The sequence below is a fragment of the Carassius gibelio genome, chromosome B19 (genome assembly GCF_023724105.1).
Source record: "Carassius gibelio isolate Cgi1373 ecotype wild population from Czech Republic chromosome B19, carGib1.2-hapl.c, whole genome shotgun sequence".
NCBI classification, from domain to species: Eukaryota; Metazoa; Chordata; class Actinopteri; order Cypriniformes; family Cyprinidae; genus Carassius; species Carassius gibelio.
In genome coordinates, this window is record NC_068414.1 from 19,726,755 (window position 1) to 19,745,151 (window position 18,397).

The following is an 18,397-nucleotide window of genomic DNA, read 5'->3' on the forward strand; positions in this document are numbered from 1 at the left end:
TTCCATGGCCTAATGCGAGTTATAGTTCACATTTGTGGAATTTTTTTTTTTTTAATAGATGGATTGTGTGACTTTGATTTGAATTGCTCATGCCACACATATCAGTGAAGGTCAGAATACAATTCTTAAAACTTGATTTAAACCACATACTGTGTTACATTTTCTAATAAAGTTACAGCAAGTTTTATTCTCTTGCTAAAGCCGGTTTCACTCACCTTGAGTAAAATTTTATTTTGCCCATTTTATTACAGGGAAATAAATGTGATTGATTCCAATCACAGTAAACCAAAGCCTCATTATATGATGTGCTGAGACTGAATCAAATGTGATATTGGTGTCAGAGTTCTGTGGCATTTATTGTACTTTTATGAATTTCACCGTTTTGTTATTGTAAATACTTGTGATTTTATATATATATATATATATATATATATATATATATATATATATATATATATATATATATATATATATATATATATATGCGTGGACTGGGTGGGGTAACTAGTTTAATATCAGGTTAGTCTGTTCTAGGAACACAATACATTTGTTTTAACATGTTGTCATAAATTAAAATAATGTAATTAAATTATCCCTTGTTCCAGTCCAGCTCAGTTCCACTGCTAAAAAAAAAAAAAAAAATACCAAAAGCCGCAAAACTCTCTCTGTGGTTTTACGGGGTCTTTAACGTTAATTGTCCAGGTTACCAGATATAACTCTCATTAGTTTTATGGCAATGTTTAGAAGACTTTCAGTATAGAAATGGTGACAGAATTTGACAGTCAACGTCAACACCAAAATAGACTTTGAGCCAGTGGAGGAGTCAAGTTTTTGATCACCAGACCTCTGCAATTAAACTTCACTTTGGGTTTTTGGTGATGAGAGTAGGTTGATGTAACGTACTTGAGGTCACAACTAATATGAAAATGATAATTAGCATGGTAAAGTGATGTGTGACATGTCACAGTTAGTGGCTGGCACCGTTCTCATTTTGACATCTGTAAAATCATTTTCAAGTCACGACCACTCGAGTGCCAGGGACATTTTTTGCTCTCTGATTAGAACTCCGTGCCTGCCACTGGGAGTACAATGCTTTGATTTTTTTCCTTCTTCATGGCAATAAGCCACGTTCCCCTGTAATTACCACAGCACTCTGCTGAAATGATGACTGGATGATGCCATAATAAGCCTCCTTGCCACCGCAGCCCTAAAACCCATTGAAAGCCTTCAGTACATGGCGCCAATCTCCCGACACATGCAGATTCCTGACAGGCAGCTCACGCACCGTGTATCCCTGTGGCCTACGAACGCACTGTTCATCTGTCAAAGAGCCAGGGATCCATCTCCCTACTGCCCCTATTAAACACACTGTGTGCACAGCACTCTAATTACATTGATGAATGCTTTTGTCTCCTGCTTCGCTGCCGGCAATTTATGGCTGAGGTGACTCGGGTCACCGATACGCATGACAGGAGACAAGCACAGGTAGAAAGCACCATACATGATCAGCATTTTGCCATTGGAGAAGTCAGCAAATAATGCCTTCCTCTTGTTAGCCTTCTTAGGGGTTTATTTTTATCTGTGATTGCTGACTGTCTATTTAAGATGCATCAGTCATGAAAGAAGTTTGGATTTTTCAGTCACAAGATATTATTCATTTTGGGCCACACCTAAAAACATATTGGCCTATATTTGCAAAACAATTAACAATCAAAATTCTTTTGATACCTTTTTTGTTTGTAGCACAACTAGATAATGCACATCAATTTTCATGTGAATTGAACCAATGGCCTAGGACAAGTTTGAAAAAGTAGGATAAAACGAAAAAGTTGAAGAACCATGTCCTTAAAAAAATGGATTTGGTGTTTTGCTAGAATTGAAATTCTATGTATGGATATACATAGCAATAATGCTTTTAGAATTATTAACTAACATGAAAATGAGCTTACAGCTTAGTATACAGACACCGATTTTCAGAAAAAGTGGCACATAACATTATATTAAATAATATATAGATTTTCATAATGTTGGCCATTCAGATTTCACATTATAAGCTACAGAAAGTTGATCGACTATCATCATGTTTGTTTATCTGACTGAGAGTAAAGGATATTTTGGAATTCGCCTCAAAGCATAAAGACACCAATGTTTAACTTGATCATATGGTTGCGGAGTTATGAAGGTTTTTGTCAGGTTTTGCCAAATGGGCAGAATTTGACAAAACTTTGCAAGCATCCTCAGAATGTCCTATGCATGTCAAGTTCTATTCAGTCTGGACATTGTCTATTACATATGCACATTTACTCCAAATAACATAAAAATTTACTCCATGTGGTAAAACAACTTTTCCTAAAAATCAACATGATAAAGTTCAGAAGAAGCTCAGTATAATTAATTATTTGCATACATATCCTCTTAAATCACACCCATCACTCATCGACTGTTTCCAGGCAAAAAGCCTGTGGATGAGTGAATACTTTGATTTCACAAGTGTCACGACAGTGGTTCAAGCTTTGATTTAGTAATAGCACCTGCTAGTGAAACACGAGGTTCAAAGATCCTTCATCCCTGGTGAGCAGAGACGGTTGCCTTTTTTTTTTCAGTTTGCTTCAATGAATGACATGCAGCTCACAGGATGGATTACAGTACATTTCATCATTTGTTCTGCTCCCAAGACATACATTAGAGGATATATCTAACTCTTTAACCAAATTGAACGCCTTTTTTAAGTTCACAACTTTAAATGATTTAAAATTACCAATCTGTCTAGAATGAGTGGAATGCTGTTGCTAGAACAACTGTAACAAAGGCAAAATAGTTCTAAAAATAAAGGTCTTCCTCTCTTTCCTCCCCTCGTAGTTGCTTCATTGGGCTAAATATATGTTAGAAGGGAGAAATGAAAGAACAGATATTGTGGGAATAGGCATCAAACAGACTAAATGGCAGAAAATGTATTCATGTTAATATCACCCTGGGGGGTGGGGGGTTCAAACTAAGATTTACCCACTGTAACAAACAACCTATAACTATACTTGCTGCAAAACTTAGACTTAGGCACCTCTTTAAAAGCATCATGGACAAAATCCTTTTGCTGTTACAGCCAAATGGTTTTGAACACAAACAATCAATGGGATGACTTTTGCCTGCCATGGTCTGAAGATCATCTGAGCCAAAACCAATGTGAATTAGACAATATCTCGGAGTAGCAACGAGACGGAACTAGGAAAAGGCATTTGATGGGCTTCTAAAAACAGATATAAGTTGATTTAAGGATTGTGATTCATCAAGCAGAAATCACACGGGGAAAAAAGCACAATCAAATTGAAAATGTAGCAAGAGTAGTATGGAAAACAAATCAATCACAATAGAGATAAAAAAAACAGGCCTTTTGTACAAAGATAAAACCGCTAGATGATTTCATAATCCAATTTATTGATATGCTACAGGGATATCAAATATATGGGATAACTTTTAGGCATCATATGACTATGTTCATTATTTTAGCCAAACAAATACATAAATACATACTTTTGTGAGACTTGCATTGATAATGTTAGCCAATATAACTGCAGGCAAAGATAAAATTCTAAATATTTTATCATTTGAAACCATCAAGATAACAGAAACTGAAATCATTTCAATGATGATGAGGAATAAAAAAAGAAAATAACTAAATAACACACTCCCCCAAATTAGTATGCTAAATGTCACTACTTTTCCCCAATTGGTTTTGGACCATTGAGTCAAAAAAGGAGGCATAAAAGGAAGAAAACTAAAAAGAAGACTAACAAATACAATAGAGGCTCAACGACTGCTTAGCCAAGGAAAAAGAGAAGAGAAAGAGAGAGGAGAGACAGAGAGGGATTCATCTTTTCAGATTCCGCTTGCAGCATGTGTCAAGATAAAGACAGAGCTGTCAGTGGTCAGAGCAGGGCGAGATCTTATCACACTTCAACACAGGATCATTCATATGTCCATTGTGAATGGACGAGGCTCTGTGTAGTGCTGCTTGGGACCGCTGGCTTCTCCCTGACCCCGCTCTCCCATCTAGCCCTCTTCAGGAGGTGATAAAACTCCCTATCTCCAGTGTATCCCTGCTGTAATGCGGTCATTACCGCACAGTTTCCCAGCAGCCGGTGCTTCAAATTGCGTCTGGCTGCTTTACAGTGCAATAAATTGAGAGAGCTTATGAGGGAATGCAGACAGTGAGGTGTGTCAAAGTGCTCTGCTGAGCATCAAGCAACTGCCACTTCAGTGTGTGTGTTGCTGTGAGAATGTTGATGAAACTGTCTCAAAGTCCAGCAGCAATGGCCAGCAGTAATTGTGACATGCGTCAGAGCTGACAATGCTTGTGGCCAATAGAACACACGAGCTGTAAACATTAAGAGCAAGTGAGAAAAATACTTTTCATCAAGTTGAATGATTATGTCAATTCCCCAAACCTGAAAAGTAGTTGCCAAGTTACTTCAGAACTATAGAATAATATGTTGTGGCAACCCACTCAAAACCCACTTGCTTTCATTGTATAAAGTTGTTGTTTTTATACTTGCAGTGACTGATTTATTTATTGGAGATTGTCAGTCAGCTGTCTGAAACTAACAGGTTAAAAACACTCTGCCAAACACTGAAGCCAAACATTGGATTCTGTTGCAACAGTTCTTCAAAAACCACTTAGGATTCAGTAAGTGTAAAGGGTTTGATGTAACCGTTATAAGTAAAAAAAATAAAGTATAAAAATTAATAACAGTATGTAATCAAGCAAATATATTAAGTGAAAACAGTTAAGTTTAACTGCATTCAATACTTTAAGAAAATATTATTAATATTAATCAATTAAATTGATACAAATAAATCAAAGATAATTGCGGGGGTTTATTTTTTACTTTTTTTATTTCTTTATTAATACTGATAAACATGAATGATCTTAGAGTTACTTCTAGGAATTATGTTATTTAACATTGTTATGAATTGTCATTTATTTAATTCCAAAAAATGGCCATACAGTATCCACCATACCAAGTCTGTAATCCTTCTGTCCCTAAAAAATAAATAAATAAATAAAAATTGCAGCGGCAATATTGCAACTGTAAAACCTAGTAATCAAATGGAAAAGCAATATTACTTCTACAACAACCTTTGTTTTCCTTTTCTGTACTTTCGAAAAAGACAAAGTATTTAATGATACAGGGGGAACTCTTGCCTCAAGCTATCTTTCTAATAAACAAAAGGTAGAGAAATAACATTGAAAGATAAGAGACCTTTTCAGTTTGGCTTTATGCAAAGCATTGTTTACAGTACAAGGGGTGTTAAAAAGAAAAAGGGAATACTTTTTCATATTCATTCGTATTCCATTGTTCTTTATTTATACGCTGACTTTAAGTAATTTTTTTGAAAAAGAATTAACAATGGTTTAAGAATGATGCTGGGGCAAACAGTGGAGGAAATTAATAACCTCCAAACATGGACTCTATCCATCTATCTTTTTTTAAAATATTAAAATAACAAAATGGAAGTTCAGAGGTGCTAAGCCATGGGATTTCAGCTCACAAAGCTTGGATCAGCTGAATTTAATTAAAAAAGTCTTTAACATCCTCTCATCTCCATAAATAACGGCCTGTTTTATATATGCTATTCATCATTTATCTTTAGCACTGAAGCCCCCAGTGTACATTCTTCTGAAAGGATCTTGGACTTAACAATGGCCACCAGTCAGGTGTCTCACCTCTTTCAAATCCAATTTGCACTGAAGGATAATCAGAATATTCATTACTATTAATTAATTTCTGAATTCTTTTTTTTTTTTCACATAGTGCAGTTTTTGCTTTAAATGTCCTATAAAAGTTTTGTCGGCACAGTCTTTCTCTTGCAGAATCTGTGAAGGAAGCACAGTGTCAGATGGGGATAATTTCAAAGGATGTTATATAAATGTTCATTAAATAAACATGTTCAATTCAATTTCAGAGTCTTTCTGGTAGAACAGTAGTTCTACACTAGTTGTAACCCAAAAATCTGTCATAGGGTCTGTAATATTCAAAATGAACAAAATGCTGCCTATATATTTTACCGTTAATATTACAGGCTGCGTTCAACCAAAATCTTTGAAATAAATTCATCTTGGTCATCTTACGTCATGCATTTACAGAATTTCCTTTTAATGTTAATCATTTTGTGCATTTGACGCACATGCAGTTCATTTTAATATTACCAAACATTAATATCAATACATTACCACTAGTTTCAGCTTTACGCTAACATCATACTGTAAACACCATCACTAATACATTTGAAAAATACAAACAAGTAAAAGAATCTAAGCTAGAAATTGTTCAAACGTTTGAGGTCCGGATCCCAGTGTAGCACGATGCCTGTTGCCATGACACTGCATTTTAGGTGCATGCCACGTTATATTCAATTTGACGGGGAAGTGGTGCAGATCGCTGGCCCTGCCAGTCTATCAATTCCTTGTCTGAATGAGCGTGTCCTTCTGATTAGAGAGGAGAAATCTGAGTCCAGCAGGCTCAAATGGACCCTATTCAAGCCAGATTTAATGAAAAATATTCAAAGTACTGGAAACCGGAGACATTTAAAAGCCCTGTATCCAAGTGGCCACAAGAGCCTGCATGGAAACAAGAATCCCTCTCGGAGAATTTACCAATTTTAGGGACATGAGTTTGAAAGGAACAAAATGTACAAGTGATGTGAGCTAATACAAATATGACAACATTTACTTGTCCTGTTATTAATTGCAATTTGGTGGATGGACAGACTGGGCAGGATGTGGTCAGTACTTGAAGATCTTTTACTCTATTGAAAAATCTTTCCTTTTGTTGCTCACCTTCAGGAGAGTCTAAGTATGACTTAAGCCTTGACTTGAATAAGGACTTCTGATTCGAAAAACAAACATGAACCTACTGACTCTAGAGAGTAATTACAGTCAAGGTCTGCGTATATAAAAGGATCTATCAGCTCATTGTGAGCACATCCATAATGACCTAATTGCATAATTGTCACAGCGATCCCCCATCTATCTCATTTACAGCTCTCAGGTGCTTCTGCCAGTCTCTATTCTCACACGAAAACAATATGAACAAACAGAAAAAGTTGCAAGTCTGACTTTGAGCATTAGGTAATACAAAGAGCCATTGGTATGACGGTGATGGGAAGCTTTAGCCCTTTATTGCACAACACAATAAAATCTGTTGGAGATTTTCATTAGGATTGAGAGCAAGGATGGGGGTGTTGCAGCGGTACAGCATTTCAGTGGACGGTGGGCCGTCATGGCTATGATTAATTAAGGAGCCAGTGGTGACTAATGATCTGGTGTGGCAGCTGATTTAATCAATCAAGATCAGAGTTTAACCTAACCAAGCACCCGTTGCCATCAGTCGACCATTAGTCACCACACTTCCAAAATAAAATTGGAACAAACCTGTATGACTTTCTGTATCCTGTGAAACACTAAAGAATATATAGTGTACAAAGTTTTTGTTCATACACTCCTAAAAGTGAGTGTTCTTTCTTTGGCTCCACATCTACGGAACCTTTCTATTGCTATTTTTACTACATAAGCAATTTTAGGAAGAAAGGTTTTTTATTTTTGGCATTCACTGCCTTTTAGATAGGATAGATATAGATAGAACAGTGTAATTACAGAATCCAAAGTGGTTAAGGAAAGGTCCTTGAGCTGGGATTTGAACCTGGGATGCCTATAGCACAACGGGACAATATGTGGGCACGCTGCCCACAAGGCTATCGCCACCCACAAAGAAAGGTTCTTTAATTGAATCTATAGTTCAGAACAGAACAGTAACCTCTATATAACTTGAATTTGTTTGATTTATTTTTCCACTGAAAGTTACTTTGGATACCCCAACACCCCCCCCCCCCCCCCAACCCAATGTGATGTTTTTTTACTTTTTTTAAGAGCTTTTATTTTCAAGAGTGAACAATGCAGATCAGCAGGATCCACAGGAACTCTGGACCACACTGAGTTTTATTGCACCGAATGGACATTAAATAGTCTTTTTTTTATATATATCTTTGTTCCACAGAAGAAAAACATACAGAATGACATGCCTGTTAGAAAATGACAGATTTTTTTTTTTTTAGGCAAACTATCAATTTAAATGGTTGCAACTTCTAAAAATTGGCCCCAACATTTATTTTTTCCCACTCACTGATGACAATTTCTTTTCAAAATGTAGACTGGTTGACAGAGAATCACCACTTGCATCTTCTACAAGTGGAATTTACATTTATTCATTTAGCTGATGCTTTTATCCAAAGCGACTTACAATTGCTTTAAAGGTCGCACGCCTCTGGAGCAACTAGGGGTAAAATGTCTTGCTCAGGGACACATTGGTGTCTCCCAGTGGATTCGAACCCAGGTCTTTTACACCAAAGGCATGTGTCCTGTCCACTGCACCAACACCACCCCATCTTGGGGGTTCGTCCAGGATGACAACACAAGGGGAATAAAGCGTCTCCATTTGTTATGTCATGCTGCTCATGTGCTGGGATGGTTTACATTAGAGTGCACATATAACACACACATAAAAATATAAATCTATTTTATAATTGTATATTTTCACACACATATACATAAAATCTTGTGCTTTTTTTCTCCATGTGAAAATGATGTTGATCGCTACTTTCTTGCAGACACCACACCTATCAAATAAGGGTACTGTTGCCAGTGGAAACGGAAGCCAGATCAGGGTGTACTATACCGAATCGTATTGTACTGTAATGTACTGATTCATACCACTCGATGGGAATGAGCCATCAGTGTTTGAAGTAGACTGTGCAACCTAAAGAGTGTCCAATTACAGACTTGTACTTGGTTTGGTTGCTGTCTTGCTCCCAGAGAAACTAAAAGTGACCAGAAATGCCTTGATGAATTAAACCCATTTGGAAAAGCCTCCCATTCTGAAAGGGAGTTAATTTCAGTGAATAAAAGTCGTTAACATGACATTGGCAGCAAGCAGAATCTCCAGCTTGATTCTTAGTGCTGCGTGGGAGGTGCGTGGAACCCTGGGAGATCTGTGCTGCTTTTTTTTTTTTTTTTTACCTTTAATTATACATCCTAGGCATGGTTTGACAAAACTTTAAGCCTACTAGATGCTATTGTTGCAAAAGTTCGGATAAAAGTCTGCTCCCTCAAGCTACTACTGAAGACGAGCGGGAAGACACTAATGACAAGAACTGAATAAATAATAAACGATCAAAACGCCATCTGTACTCCCACAGTATTTGTATTTCCTAGAGAAGTGGCTTCTAAGGAACGTTATTACACCCAGAGGCTTGGTGTCGTACAGCAGGGATTCCCAACCAGGGCTACATGCACCCCAAAGGGGTAGTTAAGCAGGTTCCAGGGGGTACTTGGAATGATTTTGCTTTGTTAAACCAATAAAAGAGAAATTTAGACTTTATGGCCGACAAAATATTCAAATAATTAACCATTAATCAAGAGCATCAAATCACTGTCGCCCGAAGGGGATATTTCAGAAATGTTTGAAGATAATTCTAGCTCATAAACATATACTGTACTCTTGTTAAACGTTCAGTCTGGGTTTCATTTCTAAATAAAGTTAGGTCTTTTTCTGTCTCAGTGTTTGTCCTCAAAACTGTCGAAACTTGTGAAAGACAAACCAGCTCTGGTGTCTCATTAAAATGAGAGCTGTTAGGAAATCTGGTAAGACTCCGTATCTACTGACTTTAGTTTAAGAGGCAATCATTGAAATAATGAGCATTTTAATAACGGTAATTGTAATGCTAAATAGTATCAAGAATGCAATTATTTATAAATGTGTATGATATAATACTATATCTAGTTGTTTCTGGGTGGATGGATTAAAAAAAAAAAAAAATCAGGGTCAATGCAAAGCAGGTACAATTAAAGAGTCTATCACCTACATTAATTGTTTTAAAAAAACTATGAAGTCAGTTGAACATTGGTGAACCACCCCTAAAAATTATGCATCACTTTACAATAGTCACATTAGTTAACTTTAATGCATTAATTAATATTGCCTAACAATGAGCAAAACCTTCATTGTAGTATTTATTAATCTTTGTTAACATTAGTTAATACAAATTCAACTGTCCTATTACAACTGGTCAAGTAAGCTCAGGTCTATTAATAATCTATTTGTAGAAACTGAAATTGACCTATGATATGCTTTACAAATATGTTTAATTGTTAATTCCGGTTAACTAATGTTGTTAATTAATATATGAACCTTACTGTAAACTGTTGCCAAAAATTTGGCAAAAAGTTGATAATTTTTGGCAAAGTTGAATATATTAAAAAATGTTAAAGTCACCATATTTATTAATGGAAGCGCACACTCTTTTAGCTTCAGTATGAATTCATACTGCAGAAGCCATATAAGTCTTTATTAAAGTTTGTAATTAGCTCTGGGAACGATTTCCAGTCATGCAAGTACAGCCTCTAGCTAACATTAATTGGTAAAGACCAAAAATCTTCTAATCAATTTGAACCGAAAGACCTTTATGATGAGTGAAATGAATAAAAGTTACCTTTTCCTCCCATTCATCTTTGAATGAATGGACTTCCTCCTCCTGATACAGTCTCCAGCAGTTTAACAGTGCATGCCGAACACTCACCAGAGCGGCACAAGCACCCAGAGCTTTCCTATAAAAGCACTTTGGAGTCATTTAGGACCAAATCATTATGTGACACAACTGTAGCCTTACAAACATGAGAAAAAAAAGAAATTTCAGATGGCAGAAACTGTACACAGAGTGCTTTTTGGTTAACAGAAATTTGCTGTCAATCATACGCTCCTCTGATTTACTGAAAGAAAATAAATAAATAAATTCTACAATCACTAGATAGACTCAACATGCTACAGGAGCAAGGGATAACTACATCAATATGGATTAAACATTAGAAAGTAAAGGATTAGGAAAATCAACAATCAGATTCTCATTCATCCCAACTGCCCTCAAACAGCCAGACATAAAAGACGGCATTTTAGTAAGACGGCAAGAAAAATGGTTCTAGATAGACTGCTGTATTTTGTAGGCTAAACTGGAGGGTAGTTTTACCCTGGTTCCTTCGACAAAATCCCAATAGGATTTTTCCATTGACTTTTGGATTGATGCATAAAACAATTGATGCATAAAAAGTTTTTTGGCCAACAATATGTCAGTAGTCTACATGGGATTTGAATATGTCTTAATGTCTTCCATTTACAGCCACATAATTTTCCTGTTTTGTCAGGTTGGGCGCATAGATGAATAAAGAATAATCATGCACAAAGTTACAAACCCTCCAAATAATGGAGAAAATAGCAGGCACAGAAATGTTTTCATTTTTTATTCCAAAAACTTCAAAATAGGTTTCAAGTTCAAGAAAGTAGAATAAGCTTAAACACAATGCAAAGCATCATATACAGACAGATAAAATACATTTTATATATTGCAGACAAGCCATGTTGGGTATTACATATTTACAATATGTAAACTTCTATATACAATCTTTTTTTTTTTTTTTTACATTTACAAAAAAAAAAAAAAAAAAACTATTTTTGTCTCTATTTTGTCTTTGTATATATTTTATATATATTATAATCCCCACTAGCATTTGTACTACAATAATGAAAAACATTTACAGATCTGTCAATACACTTTTCTCTTTTTTATATTACAAATTTATTTCCATAAAAATATATCTCTGTACAAAAAAAAGTTTCTATTCATTAGTTCTCCTTTCAGCGTCAGAGTCTCTGTCTGGATATCCGCAACGGACCGCTCCATTAAGGTCCTTGAAAGTTTGAAAGTCACTGTTCAAAAAAATCCTTTTGGTCAAGTATGTAACTCAAGACTGACTGTATTCCTTTAGGCTTTGGATAACCAAAGCTGAGCAGAGCAGTCCTTTAAAAGTCCTTCAAGGCTGGGCTCGTACCTCTAACACACTGGAAATAAATGCGTTGTTGTGTTTCTCAAAATGAGAGCGAGAGAGAGAAATAAAAAAGAATGAAAAGTATCTGGACAAATACATACCAAGATATTTTCACATTGACCTCCACACAAAACTGATATGTTCGTCCTGTAGTACATTTTCATATACTTATATTCAATATAAGCTGCGGTGTGCAATTCAAATATATTGATATGCAGTCTTTTAGGGGTGCTGTTTTTTCCGAATAAGTTTCTAAAAAAAAACATGACTGGTTTAGTTACGCAGTTTGTTGGATGTTCACCATATGTATAGCAGTATAACATAGATTTTCCAAAATTAAAAATACATTCAGTGCACTCCCAATATTGTCTACGTCCAAACTTCTCAAAGACACTGGCACTAAAAGTAGTCTTGACATTGCTTCAAGCTCACAGTCACATCATGCCATCAAAACCTTTGACGAAAAGGGTTGCTATATATATTAATCACAAATATCCGAAGGTAATGTTCGAGAAGGTGCGGGTCTCCATTATAACAAATGTATGTGTGATTCCGTCGAGGTGAGTAAAAATTATACGCAGGGCTGCCAGGCCGAGTTCGTCACATCCGTACAATGACGACACGATTACAGACCTGAACTGGGTGTTAATTCACCCTTAGCACTGCTAAATGCTATAAATAATATCATTAATGCTGTAATGCTTTTGATTTTGGCTGGAAGTCTCTCTATATATGTATATAAAATAGGCTGATGCCTTTTACTTTGGCATAGCAGCACTGTAGGTTTTGCGACATTAATAATAATCACAATACAAGAATGCTCTCATGACACATGCTAGCATGAAGGCCAAAGAAAAGTGTTTACTTGCTCCCTTAAAGTGCAGGATCTAACCTGTGAAGATATAAATTAATGACCTGTTTTGGGTGCTGGTTGTTATTTTTGTGTTTGTGTGATACTCGTAAGCCGAGAATAACAAAGACTTGACTCTCTACCAGAAAAAAAAGAAGAAGCTGCGTCTTTGAAATTCTCCCCTAGCAACTGGCAACTCTTGACCAGTGTGCAATAATAATAATAATAATGGAGCAATAAGAAGAGATTGGATACCACACATATAGAGTTACCAAGGCACTGTTACGAGAAACAGCATGAAACACAGGCTGCCTGGATACTTCAACAACATTTTGGGTTAATCTACACATAAAGATGAAAAATAAAGCAGAGGCGATGACTTTGAAGCCCTTGTGCCTTGATTTTTTGTGTGTTATCGCTAGCAAAGTGCATTTTTTTGGAGGATTTTAAAAGGAGCAATTTCTAATGTCAGCATTATAAATCTGGCAGCATTGTCGGGTTGCTGAGATGTAAAAATTAACTGTAAGAATGTAAAACACCAAGTGAATGTGAGATAAACTTCAACACGATGTCCGATATGTGGGAAATGCTTTAAGATGCCATCTACACTGAAATTCTCCTACAAAGAACGGCCATAAGACAGTCTTGTTAATGTCAATAGTTTGAAGATAATGTACCTGCTAAACTCCTGGCCCATAAAATCCCAAGGGAAATACAATCCTTGCTTTTTCGATCAGCTTACAATTGAAACAAGCTCCGGGTAATATCATATTAACACAAAAATGATAGGCTACAGATTTCAAAAGTAATAAACCTGTAAAAGCAATTATATCGGTGATTGATTTCAGAAGCTGAAGAGGACAGCAAATAAACCGGAGGAATTTAAATGCCCACTGGAAAGTAAATGCCGGCGTCAGATAACAGAGGTCATAAGACAAGAAAATCGAACCAAATGATGCAGAAACAAGCAGAGGCAATAATCTTCAATAACTGAATTACAAATCTTAATAACACCGGCCAGTTAAAGGACGCTGCACCCAGAATACGGTTTACTTTCACAACAAAATGTAAGTTATTCATTTCCAAACTCCCAAAGCTGTTGCTCATCTTCAAACCTTCCCATCAAGTTATTGGGGCAAATGCATGCAAATAAACCGCCATCCTTGGATTAGTATTTTAAGGAGTGATTTCTAAGCCCCTTTTCCTTATCGTGAGTGTGGCGTGGGCATGGATGACATGGAGGAATGTGCAGGGAAACAGATTATGACACAAAGCTACACAGATTAAATATTTTCATGCTCATTTGGTGTTGGCTCCTTTTGACTAAAACCCTCACGTCATCCTTATCCTTGACTTCAGAACTCGAGGACCGAAAGTAGACCCTCCCCTGGTTACGAAAGACACGTCTCAAGTTATATTTACCTCTGTACTTCAACTTTTCAAGGGCTGTGTTGCGTTTTTTAAATCTATGTATGAAAATCATTGGATCCTGTCATTCAGTGATATACGAAGAACTATAAATGCTAACGAACGGTTTCTTCGCCATGATATCACAGCCCACAAACCAAGACCATCCAAACACACAAGGAGGGGGTTCAGACTAGGTAATACCTGGCTAATACAAATCCAACCCTCTAATGTGGGCTGATTTTCTTCTGTCAGTGTGAGAATAAAGAAACGACAGCAGATAATGGCTGGGATGTCAGCTTCATAAAGCCCCTGAACACCAAATCACGTCTTTTCGTGTTCTCCGCTGGACTGCTTGAAGGGTTGGACTGTCCATTTTCAACCAGGATCATGATAAGATGCTGGGAGAACACTTGTTCCTTCAGGCTGAAATGAGAGGAGAGGTGCTACAGCTAGAATCCATCTCTTCTAATAAAGCTCAGAAGCCTCTCACTCCGCTTCAGATCGAGTTGCGGTGTTACATACTCAGGGAACTGATGGGGAAGCTGTCCTCAGTGAAGTCTGCACTTGTGATTTTAGTTCAAGGTGGAAACGGGATGAAACAAGCCAAAACACACTCCATGGAAAGAACTCAAGATACAAAAGTAAAACAAAGCTTCAGCTCTCCAACAACATGCTTTTTGTGACTTCCTGCTCACATGAAGACTTCCTCCAACTCAAGAGTGAGAATTCGGCCTTCATTTGACCGAAAAATGTATCTCTTGTTTTGGCAAGCGATGGCTGTGGACATGTGTCACTTCGCGCTGCCGTAGTCAAATAGGACGTTCCATTGGAAGGAAAAAAGAGGAGACAGCAGAAGAGTTTAGGAACAGAGCTTTAGCTAGCAAATACTGATGTGGTTCTTTATCAGTGCATCTCTGTTGATGCGCTTTGACAGCATCGTTGTCAAGGTTTATCACTTAGTCACAATTGAAATTTGTTTTACAAATAAAAAATAAAACGAAACTCTCCTCTTTAGTCCATCCATGTGGCCCATTCATAGTATGGGGACAGTTGTGTGAAGAGGGAAATATTATATCCAGCCTATGACACAAGAAGAGAAAAGACACGTTTGTTAGTAGTCTTGAAGAAATTACTTTGAGATTTCTCAAGCTAATCATTACTTAAACTAGTTAAACTTCTAAGTAGCTACACTAGAAGATATTGTACCAAAAAGTAGCGAGCTACATTGAAGCTAATTACTGTAAATTCACATTTACCACCGTTCCGTACATTTTCACATTCAAAATCCAGTCATTTTATTCTTAACATACTTTTTGCAATGGGTTCAGAGCATGTGGATTTGCGGAGTTGACCGACGGAAAGCTGCTTGGTATGAAAGTGACTTCTTTATATATTGTTACACTCTTGACTACAGACTATGTAACTTTTGGCCCTCACAATTTTGCCAAAATATTTCTAATATGACCACACCTTAAAGGGATACTCCACCACAAAAATGACATTTTTGTCATTAATCACTTACCCCATGTCGATCCAAACCCATAAAAGATTAATTCGTCTTCGGAACACAATTTAACATATTTTGGACGAAAACCAGGAGGCTTGTGACTGTCCCATAGACTGCCAAGTACACTGTCAATTTTCCAGAAAAGAATGAAAAGCATCATCAGAATAGTCCATCTGCCATCAGTGGTTTAACCGTAACGTTATGAACGTTATGATTTGAAAGAAAACAGCTGACAAAGAAGAGTGTACGCTGCCTCATATTCTCCAAATTTCACTACAGTGATGCGGACAGACATAAAGGAGACACATTGTTGAATTAAGTTATTTTTGTTTTATTGGCGTACAAAAAGTTGTTTTGTTTTATTGGCGTACAAAGGTATTCTCGTCGATTCATAACATTACTGTTGAACCAATCATGGCAGATTATTCAAACTATTCTGACGATGTCTTTCATACTTTTCTGGACCAGGACAGTGTAACTTGCAGTGTAACAGGCAGTCTATGTCACAAGCCTCCCGGTTTTCATCCAAAATATATCTTTAATTGTCTTCAGAAGATGAACAAAGTTTTTACAGGTTTGGAACGACATGGGGGTATGTGATTTATGACAAAATTTTCTTTTTGAGGTGGAGTATCCCTTTAGGAGGACATTTTGTTATGTCTAATAAAAATATTTTGTAATTAGCAATATATTTCTGGTACAATATATATATATATATATATATATATATATATATATATATTTTTTTTTTTTTATTATTATTTTACTTTTTTTCCATAAAAAACTACAATTCTACATTAAAAAAACATACAAAATACAACAGATAACAATATAAATTACTATAATTTAGTTAAAAGTGGAAAAATAAAAGAGTGACTGTCTAGTCACCAACAGTCTAGTGGGCAGTGTGCAGACATATAAGTGTCACGGGTGTCCTGAATGCAAATCCTGGTTTAAGGGCCTTTTCTGATCCCAACCCATTTCTCTCACTCCCACTTTGCTTCCTGTATGCTCTACACTGCCCTGTCCTAATAAAAACTGCAGAAAAAGAAAAGGCCATCAATTCTATATCATTAAGCCCCTAAATGTTGAATATTCATAGCTGAAAACGTTCTGCCATGTACTCTGCATGGATATATATATATTTATATATATATATATATATATATATATATATATATATATATATATATATATATATATATATATATATATATATCTCATATTACTGGAAAAGCTATTTTAAAAACAGCTGAGGTGATGCTAGGATACTGAAAGATGTAGTTAATAGCAATGCTACTTTTAGTACGTTTTAGTAGTTACCGCCCAACACTGATGGGAAAGGAAGATATAAAAATAAAAATAAACAGATGGACATGGTGAAAACAGGAAAAAGAAGTTAAAGAAAGAAAGAAAAGAAAGAAAGAAAGACACTCAACAACAGTATCAGACTAACATTGTAACAACAGACTGTAATAGCAAGGTACATTTTTAACGTAATTTAGAAAAGCAATCACAAAATAAATAAAAAATGTATAGCAGAGAAGCACATGGCAAAGAAATTTTTCAGGTTCAAATCAGTAGAACAGATTTAAATACATGGAATACAGGGGGATACCAATTACAAATCCCACCCAAGTTCATAGTCGGCAGCTTAGATTAGGTGCACTTTAAAAAAATATTATATATATATATATATATATATATATATATATATATATATATATATAGGAAGAAAGTATAACAGCAGAAATAAATAAAGTCAAATTCAATACTTCTCTATCCTTATCCCCTTGCCTCAGCAGTTTGTTTTCCATTTTGTCTGAGGGCAAAACTAGGGCGATAAAGTCAGTTTTAGAAGTAACATTTCCCTAGTTTTAATTCCCCCACTCCCCACTCAACATTCAAACAAACTATATGCTGATAAGGCAGTTTGTGTATAATACCAGAAATATTCAGCAAATGATGCCTCTAAATCATTCCAAAGCAACTTTGTGAAGATATATTGCTTTTTTTCCTTTTCCCTGAGGTCTTTGTCCTCATCCGGCTTATTACACCGCAAGATTTCAACTTTGTTCGCCAAAGACCTTTTCATTCCTGACAACATGCTAGTTTGTACAGTAGTCTAATGAAGCATGCTAGATATGGATGCAGAATGCTAAGGTCATGCTATGACTTTGAAATCTTGAAACAACATCTTCTAGAAAAAAAAGAAAAGTAAATTCAACAAATATCACACTGTAACCAGCTCCTAATTCACAAAGTTAGTATTATGTTTCACAAAAATAAATTATTAGCTCTGTTCCAAAACCTAGTGGACTTCCTATAAAGACACACTTCTGATGGCAACGGGGTCCTGATCAACACCTGAAACATGTTAATTAGCAGTACTTTTTTTATTAGTGTATTGTGTCATTCCTCTAATGTTACCTGTACTGAAGAATAGATCTCTCTTGTTGAAGACTCACCTTTGACTAGAGCGGTCGCTATACTGCTGTGCACACTGTGCTGACCGTGAACTCTGTCTCATTGGCCATGATATCAGTGGGCTGGATGTTACGGTCATACATAGGGTTCTCGAAAGTGGCTCTTCCATTGGTGTTCTCGTGGCCTGCATAACCATTGAAGGGTACTTTGGGCCTTTTTCTGCAAGAAAACAAAACAGATTACCAAATATTCTGGAAAAGCGATTCATAATAAA

At 36.1% G+C, this 18,397-nt stretch overlaps 1 protein-coding gene across 1 annotated transcript in view; it reads right to left on the reverse strand.

Annotated features, from left to right (window-relative positions):
- Positions 1-11,329: 11,329 nt before the first annotated feature.
- Positions 11,330-18,397, reverse strand: part of LOC127978954 (CUB and sushi domain-containing protein 2) — a 274,020-nt gene continuing 266,952 nt past the window's right edge. The window contains exons 70-71 of the mRNA XM_052583978.1: positions 18,165-18,342; positions 11,330-15,269 (exon numbers count right to left, since the gene is read on the reverse strand). Coding sequence (XP_052439938.1) covers positions 18,183-18,342 — 160 coding nt within the window. The 3' untranslated portion in view covers positions 11,330-15,269; positions 18,165-18,182. The remainder of the gene's footprint in view (positions 15,270-18,164; positions 18,343-18,397) is intronic.